Genomic DNA, 13703 nt, shown 5'->3' with positions numbered 1-13703 from the left:
AGCCACATGCACCTTTTCCGATCGCGCTTATTGTTTTCAAGCAAACTAAGATCTCTGGTTCGCACAGCCCAACAGGATACCTTTCTCCGGGCCAGATAACAACGCAGCACCCCATAGACGCGACTCACATGCGTCAACTCAAACTCTGACGACGACGACGGCGACTCCGACCACGATGCATGCCAGCTAAGCTTCAGCCTAGATGATCAAGCCACACTCACTTCCTTGACAACAATCGTCTGGTCTGGGCCCAATTAGATTCACGCTTGCCGTAGCGTCCAGCATACACCATCGTTAATCAGGGCACGTCCTACCCTCGCCTCAGCTCTTCGAATCCTGCATCAGGAGACATCTCCGCGCTCGGATTCAAACGCTTGGGCTCAAAGAGAGGAAGCCGGAGACGTCCTGGAAGAAGACGCTGCGTCCTCAAACACACGACAACACGAAAATGCATAACAAGGACAAGAACACGGCGGACAGCCATGAGCCTAGGGAACTCATCGAGTCCCACGGTAGCAGCGGCGATGAGCATGCTGAGATTCTCGAGGAGTCGACGCAGTTAGCATGGTCGCCGTCCACTCACGAGATCCTGATCATGGTTGTGCTCTCCCTCCTGTCTCTCATGGTATCGCTGGACGCCAGCGTGATCGTCCCAGCTCTCAACGTAAGTTAGACACCTTTGGCACTGGCGATCGTATCACAACACCTGGAAACGAAGACTCAAACCGCTCCAGCCAAACAACGATCCCCAACTGTCGCAGTGCTAATATGAAAGATGACAACCCTACAGGCAATTGTCGTGGACCTCGGCAGTGATGCTACACAAGGATTCTGGATCGGAACCGCCTACCTACTCGCAAACGCGGTGATGATGCCCGTCATCGCGGGCATTAGCGAGATCTTTGGCCGTACACTGTGCCTCATGTCCTCTCTCGTCCTCTTCGCAGTCGGCACGATCCTGTGCTGCATTACTCACGATATTGCCATCATGCTTGCCGGTCGTTCACTCCAGGGAATCGGCGGCGGCGGGATTGTTGTTCTGGCACTTGTTATCTTCACCGACATTGTACCACTGCGGTTTAGACCCAAGTGGTACGGCGCTGTGTAAGTACCTAAGGCTTTGCCGATTCTTCCTCCACATCCTTAACAACCAATTCCCAGCTGTTGCTTTTCATTCCATGTCTCGGCAGTCTGGGTTACGCTCTGCTCTTGTTGCAAAACGTACTGACCATGTGTCTAGACTGGGTGCCTGGGCTCTGGGAACCTGCATCGTAAGTCAACTCTCGTCGACGCTTCCTACCGTCTTGTCTCCCTACGTCAACAACTGCCAGGGTCAATGCCATGTAGCTTTTTTCTTTATTGACCAAGAGAACTCATGCAGGGACCTCCGATCGGCGGCGCTATTGCTCAACACACAACCTGGGGATGGGTTTTCTATATGATGTTTCCCCTGTTATCCCTAGGACTGGTACTGGTACCCTTGCTGTTGACCCTGAAACCCCCAACCGCAAGTTTTCGCACAAAACTACTGGAGCTGGACTGGATCGGAGGATTCCTCTTCACTGCATCAATGACCTCATTCCTCATCGCAGTCTCCTGGGGAGGCACACAGTTCGCGTGGGGTGCCGTGCAGACCATCCTACCGCTGGTGCTTGGCATTTGTGGGCTCATTGTCGCGGTAGTGTACGAGGGCTGGTGGGCTAGGAAACCGATGCTTTCGCCAGCTCTTTTCCGCGACCTTTCGAGCACTACGACCTACCTTTGTGGCAGCAGCCAGGGACTTCTTGTGAGTAACATGTTGATACCTTACCGCTATACCTTTCGTCATGGCCCATATGTGTATGGTCAGCTAATCTTGATTCAATCGGATAATTAGCTGTTTGGTTGCTTCTACTACGTCTCTTGGTTCTTCATCGCGGTCAAGCAATTCTCACCGCTGAATGCGGGGATTTCCATCCTGCCTGCAGGATTCAGCACCGTTCCGGGTGCCATAGTCTCGGGCGCCATCGTGACACGTACTGGCCGATATCGCTGGGCGATCTGGGCTGGGTGGGTGGTGAGCACGATCGGCCTGGGCGTGCTAACCACCTGGGACCGCGACACGACGACTGCGGTGTGGGCCACGACAATGGTCATCGTGGGCCTCGGCCAAGGCGTTGTCCTCAACGCACAGAACTTTGCGGCGCAGGCGCAGTGCAAGCCTGGCGACGAGGGCGCCGCCGCGGCCATGTATGGCTTCGTGCGGCAGCTCGGGGCCGCCCTGGGCGTCGGCATCGGCGGGTCCATCTTCCAGAACGTCATGGCGCTCAAGCTGGGCTGGGAAGGACTGGACACGGCCATCGCCAAGAACGCCGAAGGGTACATCGTCTTCATCCATGCGCTGCCTGACGGGGATCCCTTCAAGACCAAGGCAATGGACGCATACGTGTTCGGGTTCCGCGGTGTGTTCTGGGCGTACTTGGCCTTGTCCGGAGCCTGCTTCCTGCTCAGCCTGACCATACGACATCACGACATGAACAGGGACGTCACCACAGTTCACACGCTCAAGGAGAGTAAGATCAAGCGCCTGTCGAGGCGGGATCCGCTCGAGCAGGCACAAGCTCGGGAGACACACGAATTGGTCTGAGAGAGGAGGCTTGCGTCTACGTTACATCGCTGCATGCAGAGGAACGCCATGGCGAGCAGCGGGTACGGTAGTTTGAGGCCTGGCAGCGGTCTTTAAGTTTTGTTCTCTCTACATAGTGCCGGATCTGCAAGCACAAGGCATCAAAAGTTTCAGATGGGCTGGTATCCGTCATCCACGCTTGATTTCCTTCAACCATCTTGAGGACTGGCTGTCGCTGGCGTCTAAGTTCCAACACTGTTATTATTCTCTCATTAATCAATCCGCATAATTAGCATGCGTTTTCCGATGTGGCTATTACGCTTGCTGCCTCTCATTTGCGATAATCGAATGTACATAGTTTCATGTGATCCCAATGACCGCCCCTCATGGCAGACGGAGACGGTGATTGAACAATTTCATCCCTTCTTGACTATTTCTTCAGTAAAACGGAGTAGCCAATGACCCGTTTTTAGAATAACAAGGGTGTACCTGACTAAGCAGTTGATGCTCTCAAACCGCACAGGAACGGCGCATCGAAGCGCGTCTATACTAACTATTTATTTTCCATTCAGTCATATGTGAGCAGTTATGTAAGTAGCTCGCTATATGCTCATCCCTGACAACAAATAAATTCATGGAGTAACTTTCTTTTCTCAGCTCAGAAGATGGGTGACATGTTGCACTTGCTACCACAGGATCACAACGGCACGAAACCATCCACGCCTTTACTCGCCGCTATCTATCCAGCTATCGGAACACAGATGGGCCAAGTCGGCTTGTATGCCGCTGCCGAGAGAAGTATGCGGTATCTGCCAACTTCTGCCGCCCCAAAGGCTTGTCTCAATGTTGGCGAATCTCCTTGGCGGTGTTCAGACACGGCGCGCTAAAGTTCGGCAGAAATGCAACAATGCAAATGATGCCATACGAAGCAAGAGATCACGACAGGCGCAATAATCCAGGGCGCGGTAGCCAATCGGATCGGCGGACGGCAGGAAGACCCAGAGGTCTGTGTCCGGCTCCCGCGGGCCATCATGTCGCCCCTCGTCATTCCGGCGGGACGGATAAGCTGATTGCAGCGGGCGTAGTATGCATCAGGAAGGCGACGGGGATGCGCGATAAGTAGGCTCTTGGCACTTGGTGATTCCAAACGAAGAGGCAAGAGTGGCGTGCTGCTTGGCAGACGCTGGGCTGGCTTGTATGTGGCTGGGGCCACGGCACTGAAGATCCGCGGCCGGGCTTGGGGGCAGAAAAGGTCCGGGGTATATTGTGGGGGCCACGGCACTTGGCGCGCATAAGTTGGAAAGCCTGGAAACCTTGGGAGAAGCTGTGCCTGACGAGCCTTTGGAGCCGGTGCTGCCTGCTGGCCCTTGCCCCGTGGCCCATTATTGCACTTTTGCTGCCGATCCCCACCCTTGTGGTGGTATTTGCACCTCTGCTGGGCGAGCAGCTGCCCATACCATGGCTTGGCACTGTTGGCCGGTGCTCGTTGCAGGGACAAGAATGGAGCCGACCGGGTTGATCACTGCTCCAACAAGAAGGCGATAAGGCGGCTGAGTGGAGATTTCCAAACCAACACCACAACGCGATGGGGACGAACCGCTCCAAGAGCTTGGCGGGTATGCCAAGCGCAAGATTGTGATGTTTTGATGCTACAGCGTTGGGATGAGAACGGCGAATCTGGTAGATGGACCACGCCCCTATATAAATCCAGGAATTGGCCAGTCAGTCTGGCGATCAGCTGGATTTGCTCACCCAGCGCGTCGCCTGCTGTAGCTCGATCGCCTACGTGTCGACTTGTCCTTGTCCCGTCCGTTATAAGCCATACAAACCAGCTGTCAAGATGAAGGCTTCTTTCGGATCCATCGTCCTCGCGGCCTGGGCCGGCTCTGCCCTTGCCGAGAAGATCGACACGTCTGCCTTTGACGAGACCTTCCTCACTGCCTTCAATGCCCCGAATGCCATTGGCATGCAGGAGCTGCGTTCCCGCAAGGACGCGCAGCATGTGCAGGATCTCGCGTCTGGTGCCTTTGACGAGGACCGCTACTCTACTCTGGCCACCGGTGCGGCCTGCGTCGACGGCAAGGCCGGCGAGTACCTCTGCAACAATGTCGACCTCAAGGGCTTCCTCCGGCACCAGGACCTGGGCAGCCGCACGCGCGTGGGCAATGACGTCTGGGGTAAGCATGCATCACCCTCCGCCAGCAGTTGCAAGCGCATCGTCACTGACTAACTTGTCATGCACACAGGTTGGACCGACCCCAACAGTGGCCGCGAGTTTGCTCTCGTTGGCCAAAGCGACGGTACCGCCTTCGCAGAAGTCAACAAGGATGGCAGCCTTCGCTACGTCGGCCGCCTGCCCACCCACACCGTCGCCTCGAGCTGGCGCGACATCAAGGTCATCAAGAACTTTGCCTACATTGGGTCCGAGGCCCCCGACCACGGCCTGCAGATCTTTGACCTCACCAAGCTCCTGAGCGCCGACCCCAGCAACCCGCCCACCTACAGCATCACTGGGGACGTCGCGGCCCGCTTCTCTGGCTTTGGCAGCAGCCACAACATCGTAGCCAACGCGGAAACCGACCTGATTGCCGCCGTCGGCACTCAGATGTCCCTCAAGTGCCGTGGCGGTTTGTGGATGGTCGATGTCTCCAACCCCCGCAGACCACAGGACGCCGGCTGCGTGTCTTCGGACGGCTACGTGCACGACGCGCAGTGCGTCATCTACCGCGGCCCGCAGACCGCGTACCAGGGCAGAGAGATTTGCTTTAACTTCAACGAGGACGCCCTCACCATCGTCGACATCTCGCGCCGCCCCACGCCTCGCCAGCTGTCGCGCACGACCTACAACGGTGCCACCTACACCCACCAGGGCTGGCTCACCGAGGACCACAGGTACCTGCTGCTCGACGACGAGCTGGACGAGCAGAACCGCAACGGCCCGGCCGCGGACCAGCACACCACCACGTACATTGTGGACGTGCAGGACCTTACCTGGCCCGTCTTCCGCGGCGTCTACAAGTCCCCGCAGAAGTCCATCGACCACAACCAGTACATTGTCGACGGCATCGCGTACCAGGCCAACTACGGCTCTGGTCTGCGCATGGTCAACGTCTCCTCGGTCAACCTGGACGACACGGGCTCGCTGTTCGAGGAGGTTGCCTTTTTCGATGTCCGTCCCGAGGATGACTCGGTTGGCGGCGCTGCCACCTTTAACGGCGCGTGGTCCGTCTTCCCGTACTTCAACAGTGGCAACATCCTGATCAACTCGATCGAGCGTGGTCTGTTCTCTGTAAAGTATGCTTCTTAAGGCATTGATGGGATACAAAATAGATGCCAAAAGGTTTTGTTGTGGTTCACGCATACCAACAGCTGAATGAGAATCATATCCAAACATGTCTTTTTATTCGCGAACTCTCAGTGAAGCATGTTATGAAGCCAGTGAAGAGCATATTTTGGCACTATCATCCCAGTCCGTTACGTCATCGTGTATGAAGTTCTTGATCAACAATTCGAATTTATGGCCCTAAAACTAGCAGGAGACTGGCTTTGTCCCGTCAACCGCCATGGGGCATTGCATTGAGGAATGATTTCTTGGATAGCAGACTAGTCTATGATGAGAACTTTTTCCCCGGTTCACTCGGTTTGAAATCGCTGGTGACACAGCGGTTGAACTTCTACTCGACATTATGGCCGGTTGAATCAAACCTGGCTCAAGAGATAGGGTACATTGGCCGACCGCTAAGCACGACATCTGCAAGGACTGCGGGTTCTGACCTCCTCTAACGCCAAATGCCTCGGAAGGCACCTTCTTCATGTTGCACACGACGCCTAGTAGGACATGTCACACAGAAAATGGGGCCAGATGAGAGCTCCAGGGTTCACGTGTGTGGAGTTAGTTATCCCTGACTTGTGGAATAATGCAGCTCGAGATTGGCTACGAGAGGCCCAGGCACTAAATTAGATGGACGGTTGTCGCGGAGGATGCAATGTAATTGTCATCGTCAGAGCACCGCGCTGCTGCTCGCTTGCTGCAGCATATGGGGACCAATATATCTCGGGATTAACTGGAAGTGCCTGGGATGTCATTTCGATCTTGAAGGAAACAGACTTTGACAATGAGGATTTCCAGCGAAAGTTTGCAGAAGGTGCGGTCCTGGTCTTGCGGAACCCGTAAAGAAGCATGCGGCAGCACGATCTCATTGCTCAGCTTGATAAAGAGATGGCTGTATCTAGGATGGTCACGGTACGGCGCCACGGGCTCACCACTTCAACTTTGCCGAGGCGAGTGGTCCTTTGCAAAGACCGGCTAACAAGGGTTGATTGTCCGGACAACGAGCTTCAAGATAGCAATGTAAAGCTAGCTTTGGATGTGAAAATTGTTCGAGAGCAGGCTACCTAATAATTCATGAGTTTTTCGTCTTGCGACCAACCCAGACCTCCCAGTGCAGCACTTTCAAGAACAGGGAAATGGCGCGCTTGCAAGGTGCAAAACAAATATGGACCTCGCACTTAGGTCTTATGACATAGCAACCAATTCGTACCCGAATTTTCATCGGTCATTCAGACTCTCCGCTTGAAACCAATCGCTGGGCTTACCAACTTTCTTTCAAAGCCCGCGCCGTGTTTGGCACATTCTTTTGTCTGGTTGTGTCCTGATCGCTCAAGGTACGTGCGCTAGACCCAGCCGCACACCGGCTTGATCAAGAACACTATGGCAAAGCAATCCGGTGCCGTCTCAGACCACTCGTCCCCTAGGACCAGTGGCGCGTTGAACCACTCCTTGTAGATCGGACAGTAATTCCAGATATCCCGTTGCCACACACCTCCGTCGGCAAGGCAGTACAATTCCTTGAATCCGCCCGGATACTTGCCGCTTGGAGGCTTCATCGAGCACCGCAAGTAGTCGTATCCCCGCCTCTGGACCTCGTCACGGGTCATCATATGCACGAGCTGGAAGTCATTGTAACCATCTACGTTGGCGAAGTGTGTCCCGTTGAGGTGACGGCTGATGAGGCGCCCTTGGTCGTCAATTGAATACACGGTTGCTTGGTCAATGTCGCTCGTAAAGGCAGCTTCGATTGAGAAACTGAGAATGCGGGGCTCAAGGGTGCCATCCATAAATGCTGGCCATTGACATCTGGAGCATTTGTTGCCTGAAGGCGGAAGAACGAGGTCGCTGAAGATGTTGCCCCCGGCGTGCATTTGATGGTCGTTGTGTGCGTGGAAAGGTAGCCGCTTATCTCGGTATATGTGTAGCTTATCGTATCGGTGTGTAAAATGGGTTCATATATGATGTTTGTGTACGTGATGCCTTTGGTTGTGAACTGTTCATACATGCCATACAGTAATGATTAGCAATGCTTTGAGACTTGTGATGTTTCTGTAGGATCGAGCGCGTCATTTTGCTCCCAAGCACTGTACGAAACATGATGCCAACTCACGAGGTAGGACGTGTCAGTAGTTCTGACGGTCTTTGTTGGCCTGTTGTCTTTGGTGACTGGAGGTGCGCAGCCACCAATCAGGCAAGAGCAAGCTTTTGTCTCGTCGGCCGGAGGGCAGATTGACGTCGATCCGGCGCGCAGGTCCTTCGGATGTCGGGTGCCATCCTCAACCCCACGCGCTCCCGCTTTCTTGGTAGTGATGACAAATTTCCTGTTTTTGAAAAGTTACAGTGCGTTAGCTTAACAGTCGAGCGGATCGATAGGAAATACTCTTCATGAGCTGGGACGATCCATACTCAACAGTCCACGTCGGCCGGGATGTTTCGGTGGCGACCTCGGTGTATGTAGTCTCCTGTTCAAGCACGCAAATCGTCAGTATTCAACAAGTCTAGGTGACTTTTCAGATTCAGGCTCTATATGCACTTACAGTATGGTCGAAAGTAGTAGTCTCATATTCCTCGCTGACCTGTATTCGACGGTTCACAAATCAGCGACTACTGAATCTGTCGACGGAGTTCAGAGGCAAAGCTGTTGCTCTGAAGGAAGAGTAATGGTGGCTGCACCCCTGCAGCGTTCCATTCATGTTGTCTGCTCAGGATAACTCACAATCTCTTCCTCTGTATAGGTCTCGATGGTCGTGATCGTCTTTGTCACAGTAATCGTCGAACCCCCAGTCAGCGTGGTTGTAGTGGCCTTGCAGCCGAGCACCGAGGAGCAAAAGCTCGTCAGAGAAGCCGTCCGGGTCTTTGTGCTCTGGATCGCCAGCGAGCATGATTTGACGGGAGGCTTATTGCAGGAAGGTTCTGCTGCGTGCACCACGTCGGAGATGACGGCCACAGCGGCCAGCATTGAGCTGGCGAAAAACCTCATGTTGCTCGTGGATGTACAGACAAAGGTCGAATGCGGTGCAGGTGGCAACGACCAGGATCAGGAGACACAACCAGCCGAGTTTAATATGAATCGCTGGACAATTCTTTCTTATTCCCTTCATTGCAACCCTTGCTTTACCGTCTATGCAGCCACATGGCGCCGCGGAGCCGTGCGGGCAGATCAGGAGCACTTCAGCCGCTCTGGCGCGATACCGAATTCGGATATTTCCGTTCTGTCGGGCCCGACAGCCCCCAGTTGTCGCAATTGCAAAGCTGCGGGTTTCTCTGCCAAGATGGAGCTAGTAGAGTCTGGATCTTGATTTCAATGTATTGTTCAACTGCTTGGCATTGCTTAGCCTCGCTTAATGTCTTGGGGCGTTAGCTGATTCAGCCGCACGATCAGATAGCCCTCACTTCAGCTGAAATTGCAAAGGAGATAAACGTCCGTAGATCGATCCAATCGCCGGCCGGCGAGCTTATCTAAGGGCAATCCTTTGATTCGCAAGCAATGGACTGGTAGCTGCGATGCAGAACGCTTTGCTTCTCTGCGAGAGATGCACGGCACAATCCCAACCCATAAGTCAACCCGTGTGCACAAGACCACTCAAGTGCCGACTGCATCCATTTAGAGGCTACAAGTCAATCTTATTGTCCGTACACAGCTCGTGATAGAAGGCTGTGATACTTTACACCTTGGGACAAGAGGACATTGTTTCCTTTCTACTATATTGGACGGAACAGCCAGAGAGGATGAAGTACGCTGCACTACTTCCTCCTTCACACACGAGTAGCATCCAAGATGGCATCCGTCAACCACCAATCCACCCTCTCGAGCTGAGCCTTCTGCGACACCTCGAGCTGTGTGCTCGTGGGCAAGCTCTCGTTCGCATTACTCTGGTACGCGAACTGCGGGACCAATCTCACGGGGGAGTCAACATACTCCCTTCCTCCCAGGGCGCCGTAGCTGTGCCACGTGGGCGAGGTGGTGAGCTTCTCCTTGTTCGGGTCGCCGCAGCGGATGAAGCTCCCGATGTAGGCGCGCCACTCGAGCGCGAGGCTCTTTTCAAAGGGGGTCATTACGGCCGTGGCGTTCTGGAGGTAGCTGTTGTCGGCGGAGTGGGCGACGTAGTTGAGCGGGTAAGGGTTGGTGCTGGAGTAGTTTGTGCCGACGGCCGGGGCGTTGAAGCGGAATGTCCAGACTTTGTTCTGGCCGACGGCTTTTGACATGTATCGTCCCACGAGACGCTCGGAGCCGGTGATGCCCTGCTCCCCGAACGGGCTAAGGGCCATGATGTATGACTTGAAGATTGTCAGGAAGAAGTTGTCTGGGCTGGCGTAGCCAAAAGTAGAGTTATTAGGGTAGTAGCTGGCGGCCTGCTTGACCTGGCTGTCGGTCAGGTTCCAGATGCCGTTTGTGGTCGAGTCGAGGACGCTCGTGTTGCGGGGTGCCGTATTGGCGCCCTCGTCGTTCACGAATCCCACAACCGTCTTGACCTTGGCGACTTTGCCCTTCTTGAAGAGCCGTGTGACTGAGTCAGTCAAGGTGACGCCGTCTATCATGGGCAAGAAGGCGCCTGAGTTGCCGAAGGTGAGGTTATTAAATTCGCTGGCAGGACGAGAAAGCGTTAGCCGAGAAAATATTATCTTTGCCAGCATATGGGAGTTAGATCTGGTTCATACCCTGAAGAAGACTTGTATTTGGACAAGGCGTTGTATGCATTCACCAGTGCAGCAACAGAGGCTCCTTGGAAGCAGTCTAACTGAGCCTGTCCGTCAGTGCAGTTGAGTAGCTTGAAGTACTCGGCGTTGCGATCCGCAAGCTCGTCTACGCGGAAGCTGGGAGATCTCTGCACGGAACGGGGCACAGCCTTAGAGAACAGACCCTGGTTGTCACCGTCATAGAGCACCATCTGCGAGACGACGGCGTAGCCACCACCGGACTGGCCCATGATGGTGACGTCACCAGGGTCGCCGCCAAAGGCTGCAATGTTCTTCTTGACCCAACGGAGGGCCTGGCGCTGGTCGAGCAGACCGGCGTTGGCTGAGGGCAGGGAAGGGTGGGCCATGAAACCAAGAGCTCCAAGGCGATAGCCGACATTGACGGCGATGAAGTCTTGGCTCTGGCCAACCCAGTCGCTAAAGTCGTTATTGGGAGCCGCACTGAATTGCAGACCGCCTCCATGGATGTAGAACATGACGGGGAGCTTGTCACCAGCTTTGGCCTTGGCAGGCTTCCAGATCCACAACTTGAGGCAGTCCTCTTGACCGGGGCCAGAGCGCGGACCGACAATGTTGCTGTTGACGATCCCGTACGGCGCGCCAGCGAACTGTACACACCGCAGGGCATTGTCTGTCACGTCAATGACGTCCGAGCCCTGAGCCGCGAGGGCCTTGGGAGGCATAAAGCGGAGCGAACCGACTGGGGGCTCGGCGTACGGGATTCCCTTCCAGGAGGCGACACTATGCGACCCAGGAGGTTCAGAGTCAGCTACTTTGTCTCGGGAGGATCAAGGACAAGAACAAGGTTGCAAGGTTCAAGTTAGAGTTCTGACATACGTTCCATTGTTCTGGACCACGCCCAGGTAAGAACCAGCCGAGCCAAGGTTGATGACAGGGTTGGTGGCGTTGCCACTCGATGGATAGGCAGCACCAAGCGCGGGTGAGGCCGCGAGCAGTGCAGCCGCACTGGCAGTCAAGACGGACAACATGACGAGGTTGATTGAGCTTGGTGTTCGCTTCCTCTCGAGGTACAACGATGCCCGAGATCCAGCTGTGAATCAGTCTTGGCAGGAAACACAAGGGGATTTTATGTCCAAAGGCCCGGCTGTGGCCAAGCTGGAGAATGCGGGGGAGACATGGGCACGGCAGGGACGGCAGGAAGAATGTTTAGCAGAAGTCGAGACCGGACGAACTGCCGACGTGGGGTAGAGATGGGGAAAGATGCGGAGAATGCAGGGATTTCCTGGGGTATACCGCTGATTCCCCGGATCGGCTCCACGCAGGGTGGCTCATTGCTTTTCCTTGGGGCCCCGCACAACGTTTACCGGAGTGCTTGACCCGTGGACATCGTCATCCGTGTCGTTTAGATTTACCCAGCAATGGAGAGTGGCTTGTGTGGGAACAATAGCTCGTGCTTAGCCTGACGCTATCTCACAGCAACTAGATTGAAAAGAGCCATTGGCACGACTCAGCACTTGCATCGTCCTATACTCCATTAGTTGGAGTGACTTGTTGCACTCGACTGACCAGCTGCAGACTCCATTTTGGGGGGGCTCATGTGGGGCTCGGCATCATGTCCTAGCCGAGAGTAATGATTCAGATTAGCCAGCGAATCCCGGATGTACCGGAATGGGCCGTGTCAACGAGTATTAATGGATATACTATCGCATCTGGTTAAATTACAGCAGGTCTAGTATCGCTATGGCGGCCCAGCGTAGGTATAGTAGTACCTGTAGCTCCATATACCTGTAGTCTACTAGCGACCCATTAGGGCGCAAGCCCACTACTGTACTATTAGCTTATTGGAAATAAGTAACGTAGATAGCTCTATTGTTACGATCCTACCTCCGGGGTTAACCGTCTAGTAGGGCGCTAGGGTTATATCACGATCCGATCTCCGGGGTCAACCGTCCAACCGGGCGCTGTGGGGTTTATGTTCTGAATAAGGCAAGTAGCAACCTTATGCAATACTGACTCTGTGCTATCGTGTTCTCGAGGGGTTGTCGTTCGTGTCTCTTGCGAGATATCACACTTGAATCAATTGAATGACTAGGTCAAGTGAAGGGCAAGAGTGATACTTAGATTGATCGCTGAAGTGCAAAGGTAATGACTGTCTACAAGGAGATCCGCCTGTCCCTATATATCCTTTGCCCCTCGTCGGGTTTCCGTAGCGATGTTCCTGTTGTTCCCTGGATATGCGTGGATATGTTGTGATCCAACATATCCTGTATCGTGCCGACATAATGAGATGCTTACATAACCAAGGGTGTGCCTGCCCCGCGTGCATGACCTGCCCTTGTCCTTGGCCCGATCTTGCGACCTGTTGCTCGGGTTGTCACACACTTTTTCTATGTAGCCCGCTTCGGTTGTGTTGCTGTGCGCCTGTAGTTGCTCAACCGATGTACCAAGGGACGAGTAGAGAAAACTATGATCTCTCCTTCTCGTCCCAAACATATGAGATGTCAGCAGGAGGTGAAGTAGACGAGCCAAGTGGAGGACAGTGTGTCGCTTAGTGGCCCTTTGGAAACGCAGGGTTGGCCCCTGATGCTGTTTTGAGGCTCAAAACAGCAATGGGATTTGGCCCTGAACGAATCAACGGGGAGCCCCATAAAAATCCCTGGCGCGGAGACCACTTTTGATTGGCCTGCGTACTGTGGGCAGGCGTTGATTACTTCATTGCTGGATCAACTCGTACATCTCATCCAGTTTCTTTCTGCTTCACATTCATCCTTCCAACAGCATTAAGAACCATGTATCCCCCCGAGAAAAACCAGAATCGGCAAGCTTCATACCACAGAACTTACCCAGGAGCGGCAGACGAACCGCGATTCTCTGAAGCACGAAGGAAGCTTATCTGCTGGCGGTGCTATTTAAGGCGCTCGCTGTGAGGCACTGTGCTATCTGGCTCTTTCGGCTCTAGCGCAAGATGAGTGAAGTCCAGCTTGTCACGGTCACCGGGCTCTGCGGTGCACGGCCAGATGGAGAATATCCTTTCAGCAATATCATCTTTACCGATAACAGCAGTGTGAATTCATCTATGAAGATCCCTTGAGTGATCTTGCTTCGATA

The 13703-nt window shown here is 54.2% G+C and overlaps 4 protein-coding genes across 4 annotated transcripts; 2 read left to right on the top strand and 2 right to left on the bottom strand.

Moving 5' to 3' along the window:
• Positions 1–448: 448 nt before the first annotated feature.
• B0I36DRAFT_252140 (major facilitator superfamily transporter) lies at positions 449–2626 on the top strand (the record flags this gene model as incomplete). The annotated part of the gene is made up of 5 exons (XM_046150662.1): positions 449–649; positions 776–1104; positions 1241–1271; positions 1382–1786; positions 1877–2626. 5 exons carry the CDS (start codon positions 449–451, stop codon positions 2624–2626), a joined length of 1716 nt encoding a protein of 571 aa, XP_046007575.1.
• Positions 2627–4445: 1819 nt separating this feature from the next.
• On the top strand, positions 4446–5912 carry B0I36DRAFT_354038 (uncharacterized protein; the record flags this gene model as incomplete). Its single annotated transcript, XM_046157268.1, has 2 exons — positions 4446–4782; positions 4852–5912. 2 exons carry the CDS (start codon positions 4446–4448, stop codon positions 5910–5912), a joined length of 1398 nt encoding a protein of 465 aa, XP_046007574.1.
• A 1367-nt stretch (positions 5913–7279) lies between these two features.
• Positions 7280–8916, bottom strand: B0I36DRAFT_367788 (uncharacterized protein; the record flags this gene model as incomplete). Its single annotated transcript, XM_046159523.1, has 6 exons — positions 7280–7691; positions 7775–7929; positions 8047–8257; positions 8343–8398; positions 8474–8512; positions 8653–8916. 6 exons carry the CDS (start codon positions 8914–8916, stop codon positions 7280–7282), a joined length of 1137 nt encoding a protein of 378 aa, XP_046007573.1.
• Positions 8917–10915: 1999 nt separating this feature from the next.
• On the bottom strand, positions 10916–11365 carry B0I36DRAFT_209926 (Carboxylesterase; the record flags this gene model as incomplete). The annotated part of the gene is made up of 1 exon (XM_046148892.1): positions 10916–11365. A coding segment is annotated over one exon (450 nt), but the record flags the coding sequence as incomplete, so codon positions are not given.
• Positions 11366–13703: the final 2338 nt, after the last annotated feature.

This window comes from Microdochium trichocladiopsis, assembly GCF_020744255.1.
Source record: "Microdochium trichocladiopsis strain MPI-CAGE-CH-0230 chromosome Unknown B0I36scaffold_10, whole genome shotgun sequence".
Classification (NCBI taxonomy): Eukaryota; Fungi; Ascomycota; class Sordariomycetes; order Xylariales; family Microdochiaceae; genus Microdochium; species Microdochium trichocladiopsis.
Note: the sequence above shows the minus strand (reverse complement) of the source record. Positions and strands in the feature narration are given on the sequence as shown.